Source organism: Scyliorhinus torazame, chromosome 12, assembly GCF_047496885.1.
Source record: "Scyliorhinus torazame isolate Kashiwa2021f chromosome 12, sScyTor2.1, whole genome shotgun sequence".
Lineage (NCBI taxonomy): Eukaryota > Metazoa > Chordata > Chondrichthyes > Carcharhiniformes > Scyliorhinidae > Scyliorhinus > Scyliorhinus torazame.
Genome location: NC_092718.1, coordinates 172,084,624 through 172,098,368, shown reverse-complemented (window position 1 = coordinate 172,098,368; position 13,745 = coordinate 172,084,624). Strand labels below are relative to the sequence as shown.

Sequence of the window (13,745 nt, the reverse complement as noted above, 5' to 3'; positions counted from 1 at the left end):
CGGCCTTTTCCCCCAATTTCACTTCCTCCTAGTACCCTGCTCCCTAGTTTACATTTATGAAAATCTAATAAAATGCTTACATTAAAATCATGTTCTTGGGAAACCTGTTTGACAGGTGTTTGAGAGAATGTCAACTCCTCTATTAAACGTCACAAGCATATCACTATAACATACATCACCCAACCTCTTAAAGTACGGTGCACCTTCCAAACTCTGTGTGACTGGAAACCTGTTCACAGTGTAAGTAACTCTGTATGTCTGTAGCCTTGCTTGTTGTTCTGAGCTGTGTATTCGCAACCTGCTGTATAGTAACAAGTCTGAAGGTAGTGGAGCAGGGTCAGACCCTGCATTACATTTACAACCTGCAGGGTAGCTAATTGCAAACCATCTTAAAGGTGCAGTATTTGCAGAATTTTTGTTTTGTCGTTTTTAAATTTTTTTCCAATTTAGCATGGCCAATCCACCTACACTGCACATCTTTGTGTTGTGTAGGTGAGATCCACGCAGACGGGGGGGAATGTGCAAACTCCATACAGACAGTGACCCAGGGCTGGGATCGAACCTGGGTCCTCAATGCAGTGATTCAGTAGTGCTAACCACTGCGCCACCATGCTGCCCATAAGATTTTCAGAAATGTTCTCAGGCAGTTCTAAATTGTGATCCACACACCTTTTTACCGGTATCACATGAATTGCTTTGTGCTTGTTGGTGTGAATAAAGTTATTTTCTTTAGACAGAAGAGGCAACATTATAGGCTTATACTTTGACAGTAATAGTCTTCTCATTATTATATAGGAAGTAGTATTACTGAGTTATTATATTGAATAAATACATGAATTATGGTTATGAGGTATTTAATTATTTGAAAGCATGTTCGAAAGAGATCTTTAACCTGCAGAATAACAAAAATAACGGGCATTTATATGGTGCCTTTGACATATTAATATATCCTTAATGGAACAGGTGCTTCATAAAAATACGATCAAACAAAATCTGACACCTTTGTCACCCTACCACACATAAAGATCTGAGGAGAGGAGTCTAAAACTTAATCAAAGAATGTTTTGAAAAGTATCTTAAAGGAGGAAAGAGCGCTCAAGGTTTTAAAGTTTAGGCTTAAACAGTTGAAGGCACATCTGCCAGTGCTGAAACAATTACTGTTAGAACAATGGAAATGGGAGGTTGCCATAGAAATCTCGGAGATGGTGGGATAGGAGGAGGTTCCTCAGATAGGGAGGAAGGGAAAGAGTGATGGATGTTGGTGCAGCGGGTGGGGTTGGATTGTGGGGGGGGGAGATAAAATCGAGGCAGTGCTGGACCATAAGCCAAAGTAGGTCAGCAAGCACAGGCGTGGTGGGTGAATCCGATGTGGTGTGAATTAATATAGGGACAGCAAAGCTTCTGATGAGCTGAAGTTTATGGGCGTTCGACTGTATAAATATGAATAATTTCTGGATTGGTTACACTGTATAAAACTTGGCAATTATGGAACAATAATTTTAGCAAATTATGCGAAATCACCGAGAAGAGACAGTCTGACAACACGTGAGCTTGTCAGCAGTCACCTGATACCTGTAAACTGGCAGCGTTTTAAAGGTAAACTTAAAAAATGAATGTTTTAATACACTCCATCAAACCAACAGGTAAGTCAAGACTGTCGCCATGTAACAAACATCCTGAGCAAAACTCTGAATATTGGTTTAAATACACATCAACAAAGCAGCATATTGCTGCATGGAGACTCATGTGACTGAGTAATCCTGAGTTACTCTGACAACTCTGCAATGCAAACCTCTCTAATGTGAGGAAAACCAAGTCTACAGTGTTTCAACAGACAGCATGCTACTGAACATTACAAGGGCATTTTTGTGCAGCAAGGTATTCAGCAGCTCTGCACTGGGAATGGGGCCTCGCAAAAAGAGAAAGTGTATACAATTGTGATAACTTGACAACAAGAAACGTAGTCGAACGCAGTGCAAAAGTTAATTCTTCTTTCCTTTAAAAAACATTGAGGTAATAATAGTTTGGCTTCAGATATCAGCAGCAGCTAAACACAACTATATACAAGCTCCTCGTGGCTAATCTGAAAATCCGTACAAACGATGATGGCGCACGCCCATGCGCACTTTGTCAAAGACATCCATACAATTAATCAAATAGAGAAATACTTGTTAAAACACTATTAAAATACTCTATAACAACAAAGAAGGGGGCAAATGAAAATACCAATGCTTCTTAGGTATAAACTGAGTCGGGGTGTATATGACTTTCTATTCGTTGGTTGCTGGACTCACTATCTCATCTTGACAATGTTAAGTGAAACATGCAGCAATTGTTACTGCGCCTTCTGTTCAAACAGGTTTTGGAGTTTTTCTTTCACCTTAATTGACGCATTCCTTATTGATCTTTGTATGACAGTAATAGACCATCATTGTTTTGCACTCTTAACCTGGCTCAATCCTGAAAGTTCTTTGAACACCTACACATGATCTAGTGCCACCTTCTACAACGGCACTTCCAGCATGTTTTCTTTTTTCCTCACACGAGTACTACCGCCACCAGGCCCCCCACCCCCTCCCCAACCACACTCCCCACTGTCGTTGACAGGGCCCTCAAATGTCTCTAATCCATTTTGTGCACTTCTGCTCTCATCATATACCTCCCTCTTAGAACCAAGACAGTGTTCCCCTTGTCCTCACTTTTCACTCCATCAGCCTACATAGTCGAAGGATCATCCTCTGCCATTTTTACCTCCTCCAGTGTGGTGCCACCAGTTCTGAAGAAGGTAGTCTATTAAATTCACATTTACCCCATTTCTCTCTCCACAGATGCTGCCAGACCTGCTGAGTTTTTCTGCAATTTTAGTTTTTATTTCAATTTTTGAAGTACTGGTGCATGATTGGGCATAAAGCTTAATCTTCGATGACACATAAACGCTGTCTCACAATAAAGTGTATGACCTTACGCCAGGTAGTACCTTTGATTCAAGAACAGAGAATGCAGGAAAACCACAGCAGGTCTGCCAGCACCTCTTAAGAGAGAAACAGAGTTAAACTTTCGAGTCCATGGACTATTTATCAGAACTGAAGGGAGGGAGAATGTGTTAGAACTGTAGAACCTGTAACAAAAGAAGGAAAGATAGATGGTCTGGTGTGAGGTGGCCGGAAGGGGGAGGGAGTGGGTGCCACAGTGGTATAATAGTTAAAAAGCAAGGAACTGCTAGGCTGTGGGAGAGGATTACTAGGTCTCCTCAGGAATATTATTTTCCAGAAACCACAAATCCGCCCCCACATAGTGAACTCTAAATCCATCACTGACTGCCTAGGTTGCCTGAAGCTTTCATGCTACTCATCGTGTTCTCTTAGCAGCCAAAGATGTGGGTAGACCAACCCCAAATCCCAGCGTTTCCTGCATCAAAGGCCTTGTTCCAGACAACTATCACAGTGCCAGTGAAACTCTGGGGCAAGGTCAAAAGTCATGTAACCCAAGGTATATTTTAGGTTTATCTGCCACACTTCTGCTAGAATATGGCGAGAGTGGGCCAGGAGAACCATGGACTTTTGATCCTAAGCCTTTGAGCATGTTTATTATTATTATTATATTAATCTTTCTGGGACATGGACAAGATTTTAGATTGCAGAGAGAACAATGCTGTGACAGGAAGAGAAACCTTTGCTGGAGATGATCAGTCATTAGGAAAAGTGGAAGCAGCCACAGTGAGCTCACCAAATAACTTAGAGATGGAGTGTACATATTGAAGATGCTATTGATGTACCTCATTTACTGTCACAGGTGGATTTTAACTCACTTTCTGTCTGAGTCTTTTAAAAAGTGACGTTGACCACGGTCTCATGAATGATCTTTTTTTCCCAGGAGAATGGGGAAAATGGAGCAAAGAACCCTCTTTCAGATTGGTTTCTTCCTCTTATTTGCAGTGGCAACAATTTCAGCAGGTAAGAAATCAACATCAAGCCCTCTCACTCATATCCCAAAATCTCCTACCGAGGATGGTGTTCACATTAGTGCTAATATAGTTCTAGTCCCAGATCACAAAAACAAATACATCTGCTGAACGGGATGGAGAGAGGATCAACAAGCCCGCTTCCAATGAAAAGGAATGCGCTGGGAAGAAAGTTTAGCACCCTACAGTCTAAAGATCAGATAGCAAAGGGGAAAACTCATTGAGGTATAAATCAGCTAAACCCTGATTATGGGTGCGATCCAATGGAAAAGTTACTAAGTTTTGCAGCGTGGTTCCACCTGCCACCCCGATTGCCCCCAATGACCCTGCAGTTGGCACCACATCCCCCTAGCACAATACCGCAGCTGTGGCCCAGCACACCCTGGCACCCACCATCGCACCCCAGCAATCACGAGCAGCACTGTCCCATGCCATAGTCCCCCATCCCCTCCCAACGATGCCTTCCCTTTGTCCCTGCAGGAGAAGTTGGCCAAAATACAGACGGGAACCATATGGAAAGACAAAGCACTTGAGGCCAACCTGAAACCTCCCTACAGGGAGATGATGGCGGTTATCAACTCTCCCGATTCCGCCTCCCCACTTCTGACAATGGCGCATCTCGGGGCCAGTGGGCGGAACAGGGTGGCACGGCGAGGCATGTGCAACTGGCCTCCGTCCCCATGCCCTCGAGAGGATGCCTGGCAGGGGCATCAAAGGCCACAGGGCATAGTAAGCAGCAGCTTCCATCCCCTTGTTGAGGTGGAGCCTTCTGAGGCATATGTTTTCTGACATCTCTTCGAAAGACCAGTGGCTCTGGTACACCATGGGCTGTTGCTGGCCTCCCTCTCCCTGGCCTGAAGGGCAGCTGGATCCTCAGGGTGTGGGGTGGGCCCCTGCACATGGGCTGCCACCTTGAGCCCCTGTCGACACTGCTGTCATCGCCTTCTCCAGCGTCTAGCCACTGGACTGCCACCGCCACTATGAGGGCAGCTGCTGCGGGGGGGGGGTCTGCATTATCATTCAGACTGTGATATCTGGAAGGAATTAGAGGAGAGGAGGAGAGACCGACAATCTGCTATGGCCTCCACCCCGTACCCTCAAATGCCCCAAGCCTCCCTCACCCTTTCGCTTCCCGCTTTCTCACAGGGCACCATGCAACAAGCTGCTTACGCTGGGGGGGAATCCGCCATACACACGTACCCCTGGTCACAGCAGGGGCTCCTAAGCATCGAACCCCAGACCCTGAATATTACCTGGACCTGGCGCAGGTCGTCTGCCTGATCCACATACTCACCCTCTGGCCGCGGGGATTTCACTAGTGCTGATGCCCAGCTCTTGGTGCCAACCCCCCCCCCCCCCCCCCCAATCCCGCTCCAGCTGATTGTCCGACCTCCAAGATGGTTTATTACCTTCTCCGATCCCCACAGCAGCCATTGCGTTACCTTCACGTTTTTAAATTAGGTCGGCTAAAGCCCCCCGTGTGACCACTCTCTGGGAAGCCTGTTAGATCATGGGAGGTCATTCGATAGGGGGTTCTTCCGGTAAATGGGATGGAGATTGACAGTAATTGGTGATTATTGATTTCTCGCCATGTTGCGGCGGGATCCTGATTTCGTCAACGAGAGTGCCAGTTAGATCGGAAACCGATCAGCGCCTGGCACGGTTCCTGATTTCGGCATCTCCCGTGATCTAACTGACTTGCTTGGATCCATGCCCAGTGCGACGCAGCCGTTAGATCGTGCCCAATTATTTCAACATACTGTGATTAAGTGCCCAATTATTTCAATATACTGTGAGTACTAATTTAAGTGAGCGAGAAACAGTTTTAAATAGTTATTAGAATGAATTGCTTTCCAGAAAGAGAGGTAAACACTTGGAACTGTTCCCCAGGCAAACTAGTACAGGTAAATATATCAGAGACTAGTGAGTGAGTTTGGGTACCAGATGACATGTGTCAAAAAGCTTAAAGGCCTTTTTCATCCTTGATTTTTCTTATGAAAAGATGGACAGTTAAGACTCTTATTTTGTATTCATGTAAGAGACGATGGTGTTACCTGAAAATGGTCGGAAACCCAGCTCCTCTATGTCTATACAAGATTATAGCGTATGGATTAAAACTGATGCCATGATTTTGTTTGTCTTCAGTGCCACGTGACTGCACAGCAATTAAACGAAGTAACAGAAGGGCTGCTTCAGGGGTTTACGTCATTCAGCCTCAAAGATCCCCTCTACTTGTGGTCAAATGTGTCATGAAACGCAATTCTGGCTGGACAGTGATTCAACGTAGCAGCAGAGCCAGCAAGATCACCTGGAAAGAAAGTTGGACCACATATAAATACGGTTTTGGTGATGTGTTGAGTGATTTCTGGCTGGGCAATGAGTACATCTACCTTCTAACCAAACAGAATAGGTACAAGCTGAGAATAGAGTTTCTAGACACCAGAAATAGAATTAAATATGCCGAGTATTCCTCATTTTACATAGAATCTGAGAGAGGGAAGTACATAATCAGGCTTGGCACATTTTCTGGGAATGTTGTTGACCAAATGACCCGGCTAACAAAAAATTCACTGGTTGACAATCAGCCTTTTTCAACAAAGGACAGAGATTATGATAGCTTCCGACGTTCTTGTGCTGCTAGTTATGGTGGATGGTGGTTTGATGCTTGTGGTCGTGTGTACCTTAATAGAAAGTATCCATACTGGTCTGGAATTAACATCAAGAAAGTCACCATGATGATTCAACCAACCTGTTAACTGGGACTTCAAGGAAAGGTATTGGCTTGTTGGTCACTCCTGTTTATTCAGTGGATGAACATTACAGCACACAGAAGAAATCAAATTATTTCCATTATTACAAAATAATAGTAGTGAGCAGTATCCACTTCATTCTTAGCTCCAAGTGGATGGCTAAGTAATTAATCCCACAAGGGTTATACTTTTAGATATCCTCTTCCCCCTATCCATTTGCCTCATTATTCACTGCTCTCCTAGTCCCAGATGCATTTACTATCCCCATGTATACTATCTCACCTAGATACCATTACTTCTCAGCATCACAATATTCATAATTTCTCCCACCCATATATTGGTTCTCTAAACCTGATTTTCCTTTGCAGAATGAAATTAATCAGTTTCCCTGAGAGTGTCCAATTAGTTCAGGGTGCTCAAGATTTACTTAATTCTGGGACAATCTCGATATTTTTCACACCTCAAACACTGTGCAAAATTCTAATGCCGGAAATTATACAGCCGAAGCACGTGTGAACTTGTTTGCAGTCTGTAAAATAATGTACCACAACGTGTAACTGTGTTGGGAGAGTTCACTGACTGGCATTTGGGGTTGTTTCTACCGGGGCTAGCATGGAATTCTAATCCAGAGAGAATTCCATATATCTGCTTCTGCTTTTTACAAACCTGTTGTATTTTAATAATCAGTGCATGTTTGATTACTGTGATCTTGTTCAATAAATCCACAATTGCAATTGTATGCTAAAAACTCTGAGCATTTTCTGCCTGGTTTTGCCATGAAATAACTCAAGTGTTATCAACAGTTCACATATTTAAGCAATCCCATTCATAACTGATATTATCAGAGTTGGTCTGTCACTCCTGAGCTCAATTCATTCTTTCACCAGAACACTTCTTGCCCTAGTTAGATTGTGCAATCGAGTCAACAGCAACAGCAATCTCTTTTCCTCAGCGAAGAAACTAAAATTAAGCACACTTAAACAGCAGATCGTTCCTGTAGTAAAATAGTGTAGAGCAGAATTTGGTACAAGTATGTTAAGTACTTGCAAAGGAGCAGATTTACTCAGGGCGCAATTTAGTGGCTGCCTTGTGTTTAAACGAGAGCGCGACGAAACCATTAAATTGATGGAGAGGCCAAAATCAAGAACAGCACTGGGCGCCAATCTGTTTGTGATATAACCAGTTCGCTCCCATTGGCAAAATCAGGATCCCGCCATAGCTTGGCGAGAAACCAGTAAGCACCACTTAAACCCAATCTCCATACAATTAACGGGGACAACCTCTATCTAAAGGCCTTCGGGCACCAATTGGTACACCTTTTTCAAATTGTGAAGCTGGCGGAAGGGCTGCTGTGGGGTCATGAGGAGGTGAGTAGCCATCTTCGCTCCCAGGCAGAGAGCCCGGAGACACTGAAGTTGCTGCCCCAGTGCTCGGAGAAGTGTGGGAGAGCCACCGGGGGACCAGGCTCAGTCGGGGTGGGGTTGCGGAGCAGGGGGGTGGCCACTCATGTCCTGGGCTAGGCTTTGGTGGGAGAGGGTGGAGAGATGGGTGTCTAACCCCTGGAGCGTGGGTGTCCAACCCCTGGACCGTGTGGTCCTGTTCTGGGGGCAACCAGCCTGCCTGACCCACCCACCACCCATAACTCCCAGTGACTGCAGAGGCGTCTGGCCGCATGGTTGAAACACGGATGCCCAGTTTGCCTGGGTAGAAAACTATATAAGTTTTGATATGAACCAGGCCCAACAAGATGTTCCGGCTGCAGGATTCTCCGCCATCGACCGGATGCCCTAGGTCAAGGGGATAATAGATGGCAAGCATGTCGTCTTGTGCACACCAGGCCATCTGGGAGTGTCCTACGTCATCAACTCGTGTGTGACCACCACATCAAGGTCATGCACATGTGTGTATGTTTCCCGGGTAGTGTGCACAAAATTTACATCCTGGCGCAGTCGGACATCCCCGGCCTCTTCGAGGGCCACTGCAGGATGGCCGGTTGGCTCTTGAGGATAAGGGGTACGTACCCACTGAGGACCTGGCTAATAATGCCATGACAGAGGCCGGTGACCGATCGGAGACCTGATACAAAGAGGCCTATGCGGCCACCAGGTTTGTCATTGAGCGATGCATCGGACTCCTCAAAAGTTGCCCGCTTTGTGTCCTCCACAACCTGGCACAGCAGCGGGACAACATGTGGAGGGCGAGGAACATGTGGCCATTGAGGAGGAGGAGGATGAGGAGGCACGGACCAGGAGGGACTGGAGGATGATGCTGGGGAGGACCCGCAGGTCCACCTGGAGGATGGAGGACAGGCGGCAATGGCAAGAATGTGGCAAGTCCGGAAGGCAGTGAGGCCCTCATTCTCGCCCGCTTCACACAGGACGTGGCCTTGTCCGTCATTCATAGAATCATAGAATTTACAGTGCAGAAGGAGGCCAGTTGGCCCATCGCGTCTGCACCAGCTCTTGGAAAGAGCACCCTACTTAAGCCCACACCTCCACCCTATCCCTGTAACCGAGCAACCCATCTAGCCTCAGGGCAATTTAACATGGCCAATCCACCTAACCTGCACATCTTTGGACTGTGGGAGGAAACCGGAACACCCAGAGGAAACCCACGCATACACGGGGAGAAAGCGCAAACTGCACACAGACAGCGACCCAAGCGGGAATTGAACCTGGGACCCTGGTGCTGTGAAGCCATCATGCTAACCACTATGCTGCTGTGCTGCCCTCCACAATGCTACGGTGCTGCCCTCCACTATGCTTTATTTTAGGAAAAATTTTATTGAGACATTTATAATTTTAATACTTTAACATATTAACATTCTAAATAACAGAACGGTCCGCCACATGCAAAAAACCCACTCTAACATACCCAACTTCACCCCGGCCTAACTCCTAGCTACCCATAGCAGCACGGTAGCATTGTGGATAGCACAATTGCTTCACAGCTCCAGGGTCTCAGGTTCGATTCCGGCTTGGGTCACTGTCTGTGCGGAGTCTGCACATCCTCCCCGTGTGTGCGTGGGTTTCCTCCGGGTGCTCCGGTTTCCTCCCACAGTCCAAAGATGTGCAGGTTAGGTGGATTGGCCATGCTAAATTGCCCTTAGTGTCCAAAATTGTCCTTAGTGTTGGGTGGGGTTACTGGCTTATGGGGATAGAATGGAGGTGTTGACCTTGGGTAGGGGACTCTTTCCAAGAGCCGGTGCAGACTCGATTGGCTGAATGGCCTCCTTCTGCACTGTAAATTCTATGATAATCTATGATATATTAGATTCCCTGCCCTTATTCTCCACTTCCATGCCTCCCCTCAACCCCCCCTTCCTCCCCCCCGCTTTTTGCTGACAGTCAGTTTTTCTTAAAGAAGTCGATGAACGGCTGCCACCTCCGAGCGAACCCCTGTATTGAACCCCTTAAGACGAACTTAATCTTCTCTAGCCAGAGAAACCCTGCCATGTCACTGACCCACACCCCTGACTTTGGCGGCTCCGAGTCCCTCCAGCCCAGCAAAATCCGTCTCTGGGCCACCAGGGAGGCAAAGGCCAAAACATCGGCTTTTCTCCCCCACTGGGCTCCCGGATCGTCCGACACTCCAAATATTGCTACCTCTGGACCCGGAGTCATCCTCCCTTCCAGGACCTCTGACATGACATCTGAGAATCCCTGCCAAAATCCCCTCAGCCTCAGACATGCCCAAAAGATATGTACATGATTCGCCGGACTTTCCCCACACCTCCCACACCTGTCCTCCACCTCCTGAAAAAACCTACTAATCCGGGCCACAGTCATATGAGCCCTGTGGACCACCTTGAACTGGATCAGGCTAAGCCTGGCACACAATGAGGATGCATTGATTCTTTTCCGCGCCTTCTCCCATTGCCCGACTTCCAACACCCCCCAACTCGTCTTCCCACTTCCTCTTCACCTCCCCGATTGGGACCCCTTCCCACTCCATCAACTCCTTATATATTTCTGAGATCCTCCCCTCCCCAACTCCTGTATTACACATCACCTTATCCTGAAGTCCCCTGAGAGGGAGACGAGGGAAGCTTGGGACCTGCCTCCAGACAAAGTCCCGTGCCTGAAGCTACCGAAATCTGTTCCCACCCGGCAACTCAAACTCCTCTAATCTCTCCAGGCTCGGGAAACCCTCCTCAATGAAGAGATCCCCAAATCTTTCAATCTCTGCCCGCTGCCGCCACCTAAAGGCCCCCCCCCCCCCTCAGGGCTGCCACTACCACTGGGCTTGTAGAGTACCGAGCCGGCGAGAACAGCAGAGATGCCGTTAACAGAGCCTCCAGATTCGTGCCCTTACAAGATGCCACCTCTACCCGCTCCCACACTGCTCCCTCCCCCACTACCGACTTCCTAACCATCAAAATATTAGCCGCCCAGTAATAATTGATAAAGTTCGGAAGGGCCAAACCCCCCTCCCCGTGCCCCCGCTCAAGAAGGACCTTCTTCACCCTCGGGTCTTTCCCAACCAATATAAAACCCGAGATCGCCGCGTTCATTTAGGATCCTAATCCCGCTTCAAAATAAGGGAGATCGATGCCTGCGATAATATTGGGGGGGAGAACTCCCAGCTCCTTGGACTCATTAAAAGCCTTTACCAGGAGCGGCCCTAGCAACCTGGAAAACGTTTATAAAACTCAACCGGATATCCGTCAGAGCCCGGGATCTTACCTGATTGCATTGCTCCCAACCCGTCTATAACCTCCCCAAGCCCAATTGGGACTCCCAAACCCTGCACCAACTCCTCATCTATCCTCGGAATCGCTTCATACCCTCCTCCCTGGCTCGGGGTTCCGATTCATACAATCTACTGTACAACTACCGAAACACATCATTCACCCCCGCCGGGTCCAAAACCAACTTCCCCCCTGTATCTTTTACTTTCCCAATCTCTCTCGCCGCCTCCTGCTTCCTCAGCTGGTGCGCCAACATCCTGCTGGCTTTTTCCCCATATTCATACACCATCCCCTTCACCCTCCTCAGCTGTCCCACCGCCTGACCTGGGGACAGGAGCCCAAATTCCTGTCTCTGACGCTCCTTCTGAAGCCTAACATCCGTAGACTCCACATACCTCCTGTCCATCTGAAAAACTTTGCCTACCAGTCTGTCCAACTCCACCCGCTCAGTCTTCTCCTTATTGGCCTGAATTGAGATGAGTTCCCCCCGAATAACCACCTTCGGTGCCTCCCTTACTACCCCCGCTGAAACCTCACTTGTGTCATTGATCTTTATATATCCCCGACTGGCGTCCCTCACCCGCTCGCACACCTCCTCCTCTGTTAACAGCCCCACATCCAACCTCCATTGGGCCGCTGGGCCTTTCCTTTGTTGACTTGCAGGTCTATCCAATGCGGGGCGTGGTCTGACACCACAATTGCTGAATATTCAGCATCCACCACCTCAGCCAGCAGCGTTTTGTCCAAAACCTTATGTACATGGGAGTAGAATGAAAACTCCTTGACCTCCCAAATATCCACGGATCAACCCCCCCCCCCCCCCACCCACCCACCCACCCCCACGTGCTCCATAAACCCCCGCAGCTCCTTTGCCATAGCTGATACTTTCCCAGACCTGGAACTCGACCGATGCAGACTCGGATCCAGGACCGTGTTGAAATCTCCCCCCATAATCAGTCGATGTGAATCCAGGCCTGGGATCTTCCCCAGCACCCGTCTGACAAACTCAACATCAACCCAGTTTGGGGCATATATATTTACCAATACCACGGCCATTCCCTCCAACTTCCCACTAACCATAACATATCTACCCCCCGGGTCCGCCTCTATATTCCCCACCTCGAATGCCACCCGCTTATTGACCAGGATTGCCATCCCCCTCGTTTTAAAGTTGTGGTAGGCTATATTAAGGGTATCGCGGTACCTAGGTGGGATGTACCTTATACTGTAGTATGAATGGTGGAACCTGCCTGCTGGTTCCGCCCAGCAGGCGGAGCATAAGAGTCTGTGTTTCACCCACAGCAGTCATTCTGTACCGGAGTTGCTGGGGTAACTACTTGTTCAGTAAAGCCTTCAATTGGACTACAATCTCGCTTCAGTAGTGATTGATCGTGCATCAATTTAATGAACAAAATTGAAGAAAGACTGCTCTCCACATCAAGCCAGAGTGTCTACAAATCAACCCCCATGCGGCAAATGCAGCAGCAACTCTTAAACATTGGCTGGCATGTTTCAACGGGTACATCAGGACGGCCCCGACTACCCCCACGGAGGAACAGAAAATGCAAGTCCCCCACTCAAGGGTGAGCCCAGAAATCTACACGCTTATCGAAGACGGTTTCGAGGGCGCAATGACTTTGTTAAAAGAGCACTACGTCCGCACTGTGAATCAGGTATACGCTCGGCATCTTTTAGATACCAGACGGCAGATCCCAGGGGAATCACTGGACGCTTTTTACCGTGCATTGTTAGTGTTAGGTTGATGCACGATCAATTACGATTAAAGACGAGGTAGCAACATAGCTGAAGGCTTTAATAGACTAGAACTGTTCCCCAGCAGCTTCGGTACAGAATGAGAGCTGCTGGGATGGCACCGGTTCTTATACCCCGCCTGTCAGGGCGGAGCTACATACCAAACAGCCAATGGTAAATTCCTAGGTTTAACCAATGGTCTTCAGCCTCTCGGGTACTGCAATACCTGATAATACCACATTCACCCCCTGTTTAAAAAGAGTCCGGCGGGGGTGGTGGCCAGTGGTTACAATTGCATTTAACATGGTATGATCAGATATGGAGGTACCGTGATACCTCCTTACAGAGTTGTCGAGAATATTTACAAGCGTGGAAGATAGACACGTTCAGTGTTCATTTACAGTGACAGTGAAGTAGTCAGTCGGTCGGGTGGCCTGGTCGTCCTCCTGGATCGTCTGGGCTTCGGTGGTGATTCTGGTGGGGGTCCGGGCATCTGCGACTCCGGGAGAGTGGCTTCGGCCTCCATGGCAGCTTCGTCACCCCTAGACGGCGCTGGTGGGGCAAACGGTTGACACGAAAGGGGGGGCGCCTG

General features: G+C 47.9%; 1 protein-coding gene across 1 annotated transcript; it reads left to right on the top strand.

Moving 5' to 3' along the window:
- Positions 1-185: 185 nt before the first annotated feature.
- Positions 186-7,429, top strand: LOC140387255 (fibrinogen-like protein 1-like protein). Its single transcript, XM_072470210.1, has 3 exons — positions 186-240; positions 3,874-3,953; positions 6,107-7,429. Exons 2-3 carry the CDS (start codon positions 3,878-3,880, stop codon positions 6,715-6,717), a joined length of 687 nt encoding a protein of 228 aa, XP_072326311.1. The 5' UTR covers positions 186-240; positions 3,874-3,877; the 3' UTR covers positions 6,718-7,429.
- The last annotated feature ends 6,316 nt before the right edge of the window (positions 7,430-13,745 follow it).